The following is a 13,695-nucleotide window of genomic DNA, read 5'->3' as shown; positions in this document are numbered from 1 at the left end:
TAAATCATAGATAAGCGGTTAAAAGTGAGGTGGCGCAGCCGGGATAAAGGGTGAAAGAGGATGATGAGGGTGGAAATAGTGGTGAGAAGGGAGATGCATTTATAAACAGGGGAAAACATGTTTGGGACTCTTCTCTCGCCCTCACCTGGGGGTGAGAGGCTCGGCGTTGGGGTTGAGCGCGTCGGCGACGCGCCTGATCCTTCCGGTTCATAGCAAATGATGAATGGGATCGGCACGCGGCTGCGTGACGTGTGCGCCCTGACGTTACGACGTGGCACAGTTCCCATCTGAGCTCCCGGGGGGGTCAGCGACGTCACTGATGGCGTCATTACGTTTTTAAGCGCTTAAAAGTCACGAAATGCGGGTGGGTTCGGAGCGACGTGGGTCGGTTTTGGGTCCGTTTTAGTCGATTTTGAGCAAATTCGCGTTTACTTGAGCACTCAGAAACTGAGAAATCACCCATTTAATCTCTTTTCACACCAAAATGTGCTTCCCCCCCCCCCCCCTTGGGACCCCATCGGGATCAGGTACAAAAATACTCTATGCAGCAAACAGGGTGTGTCCGTACACCCCCCCCCCCCCCCCCCCCCCCCCCCAAACCAAACCAGCGCCCTGCGGGTTGCAATTCCCAGCTCCCGAATCCTTCGGGACCTGAACTGGGCGATGCCGCCTGTGGGTGATGCAACCCCGCGGTCCAGCAGGGATGCGGATGGCAGGGAGCGGAGCGGCTCACACCAGCTCATCCAGGAGGGTGCCGATGCCGGCGCGGGGCTGTGCGGGACCTGCCATGGGCTTGTTGCACATGGGGCAGACGCAGCGGACCTCCAGCCACTTCACCAGGCACCTGCGGGGCAGGAACGCAGAGGGATGGGATTCCAGCGGCAGGGAAAGCCCCGCATCTCCGCGTCGCTGTGCTCACCTCCTGTGGAAGGCGTGCTGGCACGGCAGCACCCCCAGCTCCTCCTTCACCTTAAAGTCTTCCAGGCAGACGGCGCAGGTCTGCTGTGGGAGGCGAGACAAGGGTGAGGGTGGGTGCGAACACACGGCCCTGCTCCTATCCGTAATGCTGTGGCTGGGGAAATCCCGCTGCTGCTGTGCCTATTCCCGGGTATTTCCAGCTCCCAAAATACCCCCAGGGAGGGGGTTTCCCTCCCCGTTCCCAGCCATCCTCATCTCGCTTTGCTTGTGAGTTGCCTTTGAGCCCATGGAGCAGACGGGATGGCATCATCCCCGTTACCCCCAACTCCATCCCATTCCAGAGGCGGAACCACTTACCCCATGCACGTTCAACCTCCGGGCATCACCTTTCAAAACCACCTGAGGAAGGAAAGGAGGCAGAGGATTTAATATCCAAAGGGATTTTGCCCGGGCCACAGCACGTCCCATCACGCCGTTTTTGAATGCACCCAGCTGCGATGAGCAGCATCAGCCCTTGCTGCATCCCCACCTGCCTGCATCCACCACCCATCCGGCCCCAGATCACTGCGGGTATGTGCAGTATACATATTTCCTGTACAGAAACAACCAGCCTCTTTACCTCCTTGTACCCGAACCGCTCACTCTGCGCCTGGTGCCGCAGTTTGCTGCAGAGGGGGAGAAAAAGACGCTGTGAGCTTTACAGCATCCCCAAGGGTTGCATCAGTTGGGTTTAAAACATGACAACAGCGCAGCCAAAACCACACCGGAGGCACCCGAAATCAGGGGAGCGCACCCTTCCCAACCGGGAGTTGGGGATAAGCAGCTCTGAGGCTGTTTGTGCCATTGGAGCAGCCCATGGTCATGTCCCAGGAGCACCATGGGACTTGTGCCACCTCCAGAGCAGGCAGGAATGGGCAGTGGGGAGCGATAAGAGCTGGCAGCCCTGATTGTTTGCCTTAGGAAGTCGTTCATGGTGCAGGAAGCGCTGTATTTCCAGTGCTGTATTTCCAGCTCCCAGCCCCACTGTGACCTTGGCCAGGGGAAAATCACCCTGCAGAGAAACGGAGCAAGATGTGGGCACAAGGAGACTGCTTGCAATAGAGCTTCTCTTCCAAATGAGGCACTGAGATGTGCTTCCACGATCCCCCAAAATGGCCGAGAGATGCACAGGGCATCAGCAGAGCATGAGCATCCCATAGGGAATGACTGAGCCACCCGAGCCCTGCAGAAACACCAGCTGCTGCCTCGGCTCTGGGTTTATAAATAGCCCTCCCTGTAATGTACAGACACATCCTCCCTTGTGCAGCCCTGCTCCTTCCCTGCCCGACACAATGCATCCCTCCGTGTGCTCCCCTTCCTGCGTTTCCTGCCATGCTCCAGCCATAGGGAACACCAGGGACCACGAGCACAGCCCTGCTCTTCAGGGCACATCCTTATGGCGAGTTATGGAGGGGATATGGGAAAGGGCTGGGGGTACCGCAGGGATGCAGCCCTGCCGCTTCAGGCCCTGGCTCACCTGATGAAGTAGCAGCAGAAGATGAGGCTGAGCACGAAGACAAAGATGCCGGTGCCGAAAATGACCATGTAGATGTTCAGTGGGAGGTCCTGGAATGTGATGGGAGGCATCGTGCAGGGTTTACTGGGAGAAATCAGCCCCAGACTGCAGGAGCACCCTTTGGGGGGAAGAGTCAGTTTAGGATGGAGGAAGGGGGAAAAGAAGTGAAAAGGAGCTGCTATGAGAACAGAGCAAGCCTGGGCTGGCTCCATCCCCTCTGGAGCTTGCAAAGTGGGCAGAAACCAACACCAGCACAGTCTTGAGGGCTGTGAGTTGATGTCCTCAGGAGGAGCAGCAGCCCCTTAGAGCAGCTCAGCATCACCCAGCAGTGATAATGCGGTCACCCCAGAGGGGAAAGGCACAGGGACCCTCAACCCTTGGCACTGCCAGGAGCTGGTGCAAAGTCAGCCCTTTTATGCCCCAAAACCACGCTGACACCACAAGAGCCGGAGCTTTGATTTCCCATCAGATCCTTCTCAGACAGGACTTTAAAGGCGAGCAGCCCCCGGCCCCATCTGTGCTCCCCCTGCCCCTTCCGCTCGGCGCCATCCCATCAAGCAGCTCCTCCAGGAACACTTGTGGCTTTAATTACGGGCCGCCTGCTTCCCATGAGGCTGGAATTTGCTCTGTCCCATGGAGACAGGAAGAGAGCAGGCGGCAGAAACCTCTGCACAAGCACTGAGATCCCAGGCTTGGTCTGCCTGGTTTTCTCCCTGCACTGTGGGCTCCATTGCCTGGAACACCTGGATAGCAAGGGGAGCCCGAGCAGGGCAGGCAGGCAGCAGCAATGGGGTGAGATCCTGCCCCGGGACACTTCATTCCCTGCTATTCCCAGGTGTCTACTTTGAATTCACAAGTTCCATTGATGCAATGGCCAAAGGCTCCGGGAGACAATTCATCTACAGAGCAAGAAAGGGAGGATTTGTTTGTCAAGTCCTCCTGCTCCTGAGACCTCCAGGTGCAGGAAAAGACAATGGGAAAATTGGTGGGGTTTTTTTTTTTCATTTCCTTGCTGGAAATGATGGAGAAATGCTCTGAAAAAAAAGTGTTCAGCTCTGAAAGCAGCACTGAGCAGCTAAATAAGGTAATGCTGGTGGTGGGACACAGGCTGCAGAGCAGCTGTGGATGGACAGAGGAAGCCTCATGAGAACAGTGGGAGAATCAGCACCACAGAGAGCAGGGAAAGGCTGGGATGGGCATCCCAGAGGGTTTCCAGGAGAAGTACTCAATGGGCTGGGAATCAGGATCCCAGATTGGTTTGGGTTGAAGGGACCTTAAAGCTCATCCAGCTCCAACCCCTGCCAAGGGCAGGGACCCCTTCCACTGGAGCAGCTTGCTCCAAGCCCCTGTGTCCAACCTGGCCTTGAGCACTGCCAGGGATGGGGCAGCCACAGCTTCTCTGGGCACCCTGTGCCAGCGCCTCAGCACCCTCACAGGGAAGAGCTTCTGCCTAAGAGCTCATCTCAGTCTCCCCTCTGGCAGGTTAAAGCCATTCCCCTTGGCCTGTCCCTACAGGTCCTTGTCCAAAGCCCCTCTCCAGGTTTCCTGCAGCCCCTTTAGGCACTGGAGCTGCTCTAAGGTCTCCCCCTAAGGAGCCTTCTCTTCCCCAGGCTGAACAACCCCAGTGTTCTCAGCCTGGCTCCACAGGCTCCAGCCCTTGGAGCATCAGGAGAGCCCCATGGGAGCCAAACCCTATCAATCCCATGCTAACCTATCCCCCCCAGCGCATCCCTCTGCTCTTTGTGCTCATCTTAAGGGGCTCAACCCCCAGCATCCAAACTCCTGAACATCACACCCAGACTTCGCCCCTCAACACAGGCTCGTCCCCCATCCCATGGGGCAGAAAACTCCCAACCCCACAAGCCGCTTACCGAGCACTGTTCCGGGTTGGATGCCCGAATTCCCTACGGGTGGCAAGGGCTGTGTGTAAAAGCCACATGGGTGCTGAGAGAGCAGAAAACCGAGGTGGAACACGAGATGCTGTAACTCTGGTGCCGAAGGAAGCAGAGGAGCCGGTCTAACACGTCCCTGCCAGCCGCAACACAGCTGGCAAGGCTAAGTTTAGACTCACCAGCTTAGCAAGGGTCATTCCTGCTCAGCAGAACTCATGAGCTCCAGGCTGCGGTGCTGAAGAATTCCATGGCAATGCCCTGTCCTGGTGGAGGAGCAGCCATCGGCTCAGCCGGGATGGGAAGGACAAGCCCTGGAGCAGCGGGTCCCAGCGAGGCAATGGAGCCTTCCCAAAAGCCAGGTCCTCCCAGCCCCTTCCCCTCTTGCTTCTCCCCATGAGGGCTCCCTGACACAGCTGAGCCATGGTTTCCATTAGCACAAAGCCCTTCACCTGACAGAGGCGTTGGTATTTTTAGTTCAAGGGGAATGGATCCAATCTGGCTTTAACCAACATGAAATGAAGACCTGATGGGCGCCAGACCCAAACCGGAACAACCCATTTCTTAACTTGGGTTAGTTTAAGTAGTCTTAAGTCTAGTTAATAGCTTAACTCTGCTAGTTTTGTACCTGACACCGTAAGACAGCAGGCTGGAGCAATTATTTAGTAGGAAAATGAGACAACAGGGATCATAGGCATCTATGAAAGCACCTACAGACCAGTGCTGACTTTGCGCACTCTTCTCACTACAAGAAGATGGTTCATTTTACCGTGTTCTTCATGTGAACTGCAAACCCTCCCCTTCCTAAGCAGGATCAGCAAAGATGCAGTTTGACCTGTTGGGGCTGTCGGTTGCGCCTCTCCTCCTCCAACCCACACAGCCAGATTGAAGTGCTGAGCTGCCCTAAACGCCCTGCTGCAAGCTGTGGTGAGGACACACAGTGCTGCTGGTTGAGCTGGTTCATGGAGGAAACCTCAGCCCTGCTCCCCAAACCCCTGACCATCATAACCCCATTAATGGCACCCTCATGCTCCAGTGACGCTGCACGGTTTGGTCCTCTGGATACAGCAGTTCTGTGTTTTATGTGAGGACAGACACAAGTTTCCACCCAATGTGTGCAGGCACTGAGGTTTTGCTGAGCTGAGCTTCTCCCTCGCCCCGATCCTTGTTCAGTGAAACAAATGGAAAACTCAGCAGGTCATTAAATCAAACCATTCTTTCCCCTCCCACACAAAAGCTGTGGGCTTTGCATCAGAAAAACTGAGCACAGCTCCCAAACCGTTTCTGCTGTGATCACAGAATCACAGCATCCCAGGCTGGTTTGGGCTGGAAAGGACCTTAAAGCTCATCCAGCTCCAACCCCTGCCACAGCCAGGGACCCCTTCCACTAGAGCAGCTTGCTCCAAGCCCCTGTGTCCAACCTGGCCTTGAGCACTGCCAGGGATGGGGCAGCCACAGCTTCTCTGGGCACCCTGTGCCAGCGCCTCAGCACCCTCACAGGGAAGAGCTTCTGCCTAAGAGCTCATCTCAGTCTCCCCTCTGGCAGGTTAAAGCCATTCCCCTTGGCCTGTCCCTACAGGCCCTTGTCCGAAGCCCCTCTCCAGGTTTCTTGTAGCAACAGGAGAAGAACTCATGATGCAGAAGAGGAGCTGACATGCCCAGGCCACATGGCACATGCTGTCTGTTCAGATAACTCTGAATGCACCTATTTAGGTGGAAAATGAGACTTCTTCCCTGGCTTTCAGGCTTATTCCCACCAGTTCTGCAGCACCCCAGACACCGTTTTGCTGGACTCTGCTGACCTCAGCATTTGTGAGCTCAGGGCTGAAAGCCAAGAGGTACAAGTCAGATGCCCATGGTCAGGCTCCCAAACCCACATCCCAGCCTTTGAACAAGGGTGGGCTCTGTTCTTGGTGCTCCCCAAAGCCCCTGCCTTGGGAAGCCAGCGAAAGCTGTTGCTGCTCAGAGCCTCTAAAAGCCAAGTCTCTTTTATTTAGGACGTTCCTTTAACACAACCAAGTTACATCTTCAGCTGGAGAGTGTTCACTCACACCCTGCTCAACGGACCCCCCCCATTTACCACATATCCAGGGCAGGGAGTTGCAATGCAATGATCTTTAAGGTCCCTTTCAACCCAAACCGTTCCGTTATCGTTATCCTATGTCCAGAACTCATTGCCTGCAGCACCGGTGGCTTCTCATCCCCCAAGCTGCCCAAGAACCCACAAGGGATGCGTTACAGGAGAGGAAGCCACTGCTTGCGTTATATTTAGCTTCAAAGGCTGTAACCCTTTCACAAATTAAAATCACCCAGCCTTTGCTGCTGGGGCAGGGCTTTGATGCTGGAATTCCCAGCGCAGCTTCCCCACTCCTTAGCCATAAAAATCAACCACTTCTCCTTCCAACCAAACCCCCCTCACATGTGCAAACTCAGTTCCACGTTCCTGAGAATTCCTTACAGCCAACACCAGAGCTGGGGCCTCGCCTGGGGTCCGTTACAACAAGTTTATTCCCCATCTGCGGACACATGGAAGAGGTTTTGTTGGTTGCAGCAAGGCAAATTCACTCAGGAATTGGCCTCATTCCTAGGAACGGGGCAGGAGCAGCTGCTCTGGAAGCAGAAGCGCTCCCTGGTGCGTTCCTGCATGGAACTGGGGCTCCGAGGAAGGGCAGGGAGGGGGAAAAGGGGGATATTCCCCCCCATCGCCCCGCAGCAGGAGGGCGGGGAGCGGGTCCCCATCGTACCCCAAACCCCTCCCGCCCCTCCGCGGCCCCGCTCTCACCGTTGCAGCCGGGAGCCGCTCCGCCGTGCGCGGTGCGGGGCCATGGCCATGGCCGGGAACGGGACTGGGAATGGGAACGGGAGCGGCCCCAAACCCCGCCCCGAGCCCCCGGGGCCGCCCCCGGGGCCGCCCCAGCCGAAGGAGCAGCGGCGAGCACCGGGCGGTTGGAGATGGGGGTGATGGGAGACACGGGGTGATCCCAGGCTGGATGGAGCAGCCCTGAGGAGGAGGAGTTGGGGGTGTTGAGGAGAAGCTCGCCATGACCCGGCTTCAGCGTGTGCTTGAGCTCCTGGTGTCCTGCACAGGAGATGGCTTTGGACACGCTCAGCATCTCCATCCGGACTGTGCGCCCTGCGGGTGATGGGGTACCACGAGGGGCCGGGAAATGGCCCCATGAGCCCTGTGTCAGGGACAGCAGCATCGCAGGGGCTGTGTCCTCCTCCTCCTCCAACAGCTCCGAGGATGGTCCCTGCTGATTGTCCTCCCCAGATCGGGGTGCTTTCCCCCGCTGCACTGTGGTGTCCCTGGGCACTGCAGGCACACAGCAAGGTGCAGCACGCCGCGGGCTCCGGCGGTGGTTGTGCTCTCTGGATGAGTTTGCTGATCCTCCATACACGACCTCTCCTCATGCTCAGAGCCTCCCTGATCCCAGCTTTGTCCAACAACAGCCCCGCTCCGCATTCAGAGCCCCGTTTGCAGCAAGCTGCACAAAGGGAGCTCTGCGGCAGCAAGGAGCACAAAGCAAAGCTGTAAAACCACAACAGGAGGCATTTCACAGCCCCAGGCCTTGTCAAGCTGCAATCATCCCCTGCCGAAGCTTCTGGCGTGTCCAACAGTCCCAGCAATGCCCCGTGCTGGCGCAGATGTGACCAGCCCCTATGTGTTGTGTTGCTCAATACAAGTTCCTCCTTGCTCAGTGTCTGCAGCCCTTGCTCAGGGTAACTCAGGGTAACCTCAGCCCTGCTGCCAGCGACTGATCTGATCTGGTTGATGCTGTGCTCTGAGCACCCTGGGGCACCTTATAAGTCCCCATCCCAGGAGCTTACCCAGTGCTCCAAGCAGAGGGGCTCACTCTTGCTCCGTGTTTATGTGATCTCAGCAGAACACATCGGCCAAGCGGAGCTTCCACTCAGGAAGTGGAGGAAGAATGGGGCTATAATAAGAGCGGGTGGACAATGAGCGTGTGCGGGGACAGCTTGGTACCCGTGGGACCCGTGCCATCACAAGCACTCACTCCTGGCCCTGCTCACCCTCCTGGGGCTCCATCCATCCCATCTGCAAGCAGCGAAGGTGTTGTCACGGGTCCCAGGGGACAGCCAGCCCTTCTGGGAGCCTGGTGCCTGCCTTTGGGAGACCAACATCGCCACCTCGTGATGGATGGTGCCCCTGGTGATGGTCAGAGCCCGGCTCTGCTTTCCACCGGGAGCCCACCACTGATGGAGAAAAAGGAGTGGGGAGGCCCAGCACAGGCACTGGGGTCTGATGGGTTCACTCCTCGATCCAGGAGGACTCAAGTTCATCTCAGCCCTGAGCACTTGGTGATGCTCTCCCACCAACTCCATTGCCAAACCCCAGCCTAAACCCATAAAGGCTCTCCCAAAGCACACAAGGGATGGGCAGACTTTTTCCTTAGCGCTGTCTTTATTTGTACAGGTTAACACAAGGCATGGAGGACATCCAAACACTGCGACACAAGGCCTGCTTGCCTGAGCCCACACGCCAGATTTACTTCACATTGCTACGCAGACCAAAAACAAATGGGAGACAAGACAAGGAACACACAGAGCTTCGGTCTCCTGGGAGGGAGGGACAGGACTGCCTTGGCAAATGCATCTGCCACATGGGAGAATGAAGCCTTAAAAGCTTCCTGGAGCCCACAGGGATAGAGTAACCTGTAACGTGGGGCTGAGTCCCTCTGGAGGCATCTTGGAGCGAGCAGGCTGGGAAGGATGCTATACTTTAGACCTACCTGGGTGGCAAGACTGCAGGTTGAGGGCCTAGGCATTACCACTAGGAATAGCTCAGATGTTTGGGGACCCTCTTAACTGAGGAGGAGGCCCAGGGGTCAGTTGCATGTAACCCATTAGCTGCCAAGCATCTGCACCGCGAGGAAAGCCCTATCTCTGCCTCTCAGTGGGCAGTGGGATCGGGTGAGCATCACACACACAATGCTCTTCATCGCACACAACCCCTCTTCACGCACTCCTCTTCAGCCTCAGGGCATTGTCCAGGGCGACCAACTGGCGCAAGAAACCCCGGTTGGGGATGATACCACGGTGGTCCTTGACCGTCTTTATGGCTTCTACAAGGGGCATGTGGTGGCGGATCATGAGGTAGGCGAGGACCAAGGTGGCCGACCTGCTCACCCCGACAGCACAGTGCACAAGGATCCTTCCTGGGGGTGAAACACAGGGGCTGTGTCGCAGCAGAGCCAGTATCCCCATTAAAAACTTACTGAGGACCTGTGGAACTCTAGACCTTCTGCCTTCTAGGGTTAGATGCGGAGCCCCAGTTATAGGATAGCTGTGATGCACTGAGGTCCCCCTCCTGGCAGAGGGTACCAGTGTATCCTTATCTGCCAAAACAGACTGAGGCACAGCTTAGGACACAGGCTGGGGCTGTGACCTGGGGTACTGGTGCTCACATCTAGCTTGTTTCCTCTTTGGAGGAGGTGATTCAGTGCAGGAGACACCAGCCCAGGCTAGAAACACCATTGCTTAGCAATAGGATGTCAGTCTAGCTTCCCACCTTCTTCCCATCCCTGCTCCCCCCTTCTCTCCCAGCAATCTTTACCACCGACCTTCATTCAGCGCTTGGTGGATGAAGTCAGCTGCAGGGTAAAAGTAGGGGCTCATGTCGAAGGAAGGCGAGTCGTGGGCCTCGATGCCCAGGTAGCGGATGCCCGTGCCCTCGTAGTACTCAGCACCCCCCCTCCACTTGCTGTGCGAGGCGTTGAGGATGTGGGTGATGCGCAGGTGAGCCAGCTCGCGCCGGTTGGCTGCTATATCTCTGCAGAGAAGATATAGTGTGAAGAAGCATAGGTTTAGACTAGTAAACAGTTTCCAAGGACAATATAAGGGCTGTTCTGGATCATGTTTACATCTGGATGCGAAGGTAAATATGCCAGACTGTTGTGTTTTAACTCAATCTCAGTGCCTGGCTCCACAGCACTCCACCACAGCAGTGCTCTGAACTCACACAGCCATGCTTACACCCTTCCTCCTCCTTTGTCCCAATGTACCATGCTCATCGCATCCTCCTCTCCCTCCCCTTTCCCATCCTCCTGCTCCCAGATTTCCCCCTTTCACGACAACAGCCCTGAAGCCCCGTGGTTCTTGCCCCCCTTCCGATACATACTGATCGCCCAGGTAGAGTCCTGGCCAGACCTCATCAGCATGGTTACAGGCTGTCTTTCCCGTGTACAGCAACCTTTCCAGCTCGAAGACGCTGAGGATGGGGTGGTTGTTGCGCTCCTCCCGCGTGCCCCGGCTCGGCGACCTGGTGCCGTTCCTGGAGAACCTCGACAGGAAAGCCATTGGAGCTGCCGAGACCCACAAGGCATACCTGTGGGATCGTGAAGGCCGGAGAGTGGCCTGGAGGTTGCTTCTGCTGCTGCCGCCACCCACGGTCCTGTCATGGAAGCAGCGGAGATGCCATTAAAACAGCTGGGGACCTCTCACTCCGTCCCTTCCATACAGTCACTGGCTCAAAGCAGTCAGTTCTCACCTTCCTGGTGAGAGGTCTGTGTGCAGTTCTCGTGTCCTCAACATAAAAAGGACATGGAACTGTTGGAACAAGTCCAGAGGAGGCCACGAGGATGACTGGGGCTGGAGCACCTCCCGTATGAAGACAGGCTGAGGAAGTTGGGGCTGTTCAGCCTGGAGAAGCTGCGTGGAGACCTCAGAGCAGCTTCCAGCGTCTGAAGGGGGCCTATAGGGATGCTGGGGAGGGACTCTTCATTAGGGACTGTAGTGACAGGACAAGGGGTAACGGGTTCAAACTGAAACAGGGGAAGTTTAGATTGGATCTAAGGAGGAAATTCTTTCCTGTTAGGGTGGTGAGGCACTGGAATGGGTTGCCCAGGGAAGTTGCGAATGCTCCATCCCTGGTGGTGTTCAAGGCCAGGTTGGACGAGGCCCTGGGTGAGATGGTTTAGTGTGAGGTGTCGCTGCCCATGGCAGGGGGCTGGAACTGGATGATCTTAAGGTCCTTTCCAACCCGAACTATTCTATGATTCTAAGTCAGCTTCCCAGTGTGAGACAGAGCATCATCTACACTCGCTTCCAAGGATCAATACTGCTGGGGAGAAGCTAATGATGCCAGGGCTGGTGAGAGCAGCCCCAGAGGCAGCCAGACTGCTGAGTCTCCACAGGCTGCAGTTTTGCTCCAGCCCCAGGAATTTGGGTTGAGGCCACATTGGCAAGAGATGTTCTACACAGGACCACCTTCCTTCTGAGCTGGCTCTGGGGCTTTGCCTGCCAGCGGGACAATGCCAGCTTGAGAGCTGATGCTGCCAACCTGTGATCAGAAGCAATGAAAGGCGGCCAGGCCTGGGCAAGTCACCAGGATCGGGGAGGAAAAACCCCCAAACAGGTGGAGGATTCCATATGGCAGCACTCAGCGTCTGGCCAGGACCCAGACACCTACAGAGCAGGCACAAAAGCCTGTGGGGAGGGAAAGACAGGATTAACCCCTCCACGTACAGCAGTCCTGGCGCTGCATTTGAACATCTAGGCCTGGTCTGGGGTGGGAAGAGTTAATTCCAGGGGATGAGAAAGCTCATTTTGGAGAGCAGATCCTCAAGGATGCAGCTCTGCTCTCAGACCTTTAGTTCATGCCGATACTTGTCACACATCTGCAAGAACCCCCCCCGCCCCGGACAGCCTTATGGAGCAGGAAACAGCCCCTGCAGCCAGATGCTCCTCAGAGCTGCCTTTGGTTGCCTGTTTGCTGCTGCCCCGCTGACAGAACCACGCACACATGAGAATACAATTCCCTGTCCCCAAAATCACTGCATCGCACTCTGGAAGGTGTCCAAAGAGCATCCCAGCAGAGCCCCCAGCAGCAGCTCTGCACTGGTCAGTTGTCCCCGGGACTCAGGGAAGGAAAAGCTGTGACCTTGGGCTGGCTCAGAGCACGTCTGTCTGCTCTGACATGTTGCCTAAGGCGCCGGCCAGCAGCCAAGGGTGCAGAAGGAAGGAGCCTCCAGCCATTCCTTGGCACTGTGCAGGGGAGGAAAACATTGCAAGGGCATGGGGGACCTCAGAGGGAGTGCAGGGAGCCTCATGGGTGTCTCCTTCCATGCCCCCTGTTCCAGGGCGGCAGCTCCAAGCCTGCCTGGCACCCCGGGGTGCTGCACCCCGGCTCAGCCCTGCCTGCACTGCCCATAGCACTGAGCTCCCCCAGGTCTCACCCTGACACATCTCCCCTGCCCTGATGGGTTTTGGACTCCTTCATGCTGGGAATTGAGACTTGGCAAACCCCCACCTGGAAAAGGCATTCCAGCATGGCTATGTGCCGGGGCCCTAAAACCTTGTGTGACCTTGGCTGCAGCACAAGCCACATGCCCCCAGCCATGGGGCAGCATTAAGGAACAAACAGCAGAAGGGTCTGAAAAAAGCAACTGACTCATAAGGCTGTAACTACCCCAAACAGCAGACCCTGCTATGGCCACAGCTGGAAAACCAGCAACCCACACCTATCCCGGGATGTGCCTCTAGAAACCTCAGGCCCAAAAGCTGGCTTCCAGCATCCCACCCCTAACACAGCACCTTGCCAGCCCCCCCAAAGCGCTGCGGGGGAAGAGAAGCTGCCCCACACCCAAGACCTCCAAACAGACCCCAAAGCGCTCGCGGCACCCACAACTCAATCAGGTATCGGTTGTATCCCCCCCCCCCCTTTAACCATCCGAGCACGGGGCTTGCTCCCCGCTCCCCAAAGCCCGCTCATGGCTGGCTCCGGAGCCCCTCTGCCCATCGTGCCCCGCTGGGAGGGACGGGAAGCACAGCCAGAGCCTGCCTGGATGCTCGGAGGAGGCAGCGCTGGGGGAGGCAGCCCCGCACAGGCGGCAGGGACAGACAGACAGACAGGCAGGAGGGAGGAGGCGCCCACCCCATTGCTCTACCTTGGCGAGGGCTGTGGCTCCCCGGCTCGGAGCGGGTGCCGTAGTCAGATCCAGTCGGCCATGTCTTCCCGCTGCCGCCGCCGCCGCTGGAGAAAGGCTGATGTATGAACATCTATTTTAAGCCATGACATGGCCAGAGGCAGGTTTGTTTATCTCATGCTGTGCATGGATGGGCGAGGGAGGGATGCGGGAGAAGGACAAGGCGAGCACGCACGCACACACACATACACACACATACATCCGCATACATCCAAGTGCCCACGGCCGTGCAGACAAAACCAACGGCAGCAATAACATGGCAAAATCCTCCTGCCAGCTTTCCTCTCACTCCTCCTCCAGCAAAACAGGAGCTGCTCTGAGAGGGGGAGAAGAAAAAGCCGGTGCCATTCCCACCCGTACCTCAAACCTGCAGCCGTGCCCAGAGGAT

General features: G+C 57.0%; 2 protein-coding genes and 1 non-coding gene across 3 annotated transcripts; 1 reads left to right on the top strand and 2 right to left on the bottom strand.

Moving 5' to 3' along the window:
- The first annotated feature begins 196 nt into the window (after positions 1–196).
- On the top strand, positions 197–293 carry LOC130595665 (small nucleolar RNA U13). The gene has a single exon (XR_008971360.1). It is a non-coding gene; the product is annotated as a small nucleolar RNA U13 (small nucleolar RNA).
- A 406-nt stretch (positions 294–699) lies between these two features.
- On the bottom strand, positions 700–7,218 carry RNF122 (ring finger protein 122). Its single transcript, XM_057402516.1, has 6 exons — positions 7,145–7,218; positions 2,435–2,591; positions 1,538–1,583; positions 1,276–1,317; positions 920–1,002; positions 700–844 (listed from the first exon to the last, which is right to left on the bottom strand). The coding sequence occupies exons 2-6, from the start codon at positions 2,542–2,544 to the stop codon at positions 730–732; spliced, it is 396 nt and encodes a 131-aa protein (XP_057258499.1). The 5' UTR covers positions 2,545–2,591; positions 7,145–7,218; the 3' UTR covers positions 700–729.
- Positions 7,219–8,766: 1,548 nt separating this feature from the next.
- DUSP26 (dual specificity phosphatase 26) lies at positions 8,767–13,494 on the bottom strand. The gene is made up of 4 exons (XM_057402514.1): positions 13,269–13,494; positions 10,502–10,774; positions 9,945–10,153; positions 8,767–9,539 (listed from the first exon to the last, which is right to left on the bottom strand). Exons 2-4 carry the CDS (start codon positions 10,678–10,680, stop codon positions 9,340–9,342), a joined length of 588 nt encoding a protein of 195 aa, XP_057258497.1. The 5' UTR covers positions 10,681–10,774; positions 13,269–13,494; the 3' UTR covers positions 8,767–9,339.
- Between the last annotated feature and the right edge of the window lie 201 nt (positions 13,495–13,695).

This window comes from Pezoporus wallicus, unplaced genomic scaffold, assembly GCF_028554395.1.
Source record: "Pezoporus wallicus isolate ANWC-B61680 ecotype Strahan unplaced genomic scaffold, APGP_CSIRO_Pwel_v1 contig_2348, whole genome shotgun sequence".
In the NCBI taxonomy this organism is placed as follows: domain Eukaryota; kingdom Metazoa; phylum Chordata; class Aves; order Psittaciformes; family Psittacidae; genus Pezoporus; species Pezoporus wallicus.
This window is presented reverse-complemented; position numbering and strand designations above follow the sequence as displayed.

Bases quoted from the DNA above. Each gene is read 5' to 3' on its own strand.
- DUSP26 (XM_057402514.1), bottom strand. From the start codon at position 10,680: ATGGCTTTCCTGTCGAGGTTCTCCAGGAACGGCACCAGGTCGCCGAGC. The intron at 10,154-10,501 runs GTATGTATCGGA...TCTTCTCTGCAG, and splicing joins GGACTCTACCTGGGCGATCA to AGATATAGCAGCCAACCGGC. The intron at 9,540-9,944 runs GTCGGTGGTAAA...TTTCACCCCCAG, and splicing joins CCACCAAGCGCTGAATGAAG to GAAGGATCCTTGTGCACTGT.
- RNF122 (XM_057402516.1), bottom strand. From the start codon at position 2,544: ATGCCTCCCATCACATTCCAGGACCTCCCACTGAACATCTACATGGTC. The intron at 1,584-2,434 runs GTGAGCCAGGGC...CCCCCTCTGCAG, and splicing joins TTCTGCTGCTACTTCATCAG to CAAACTGCGGCACCAGGCGC. The intron at 845-919 runs GTGAGCACAGCG...CCTGCCCCGCAG, and splicing joins CAGCACGCCTTCCACAGGAG to GTGCCTGGTGAAGTGGCTGG.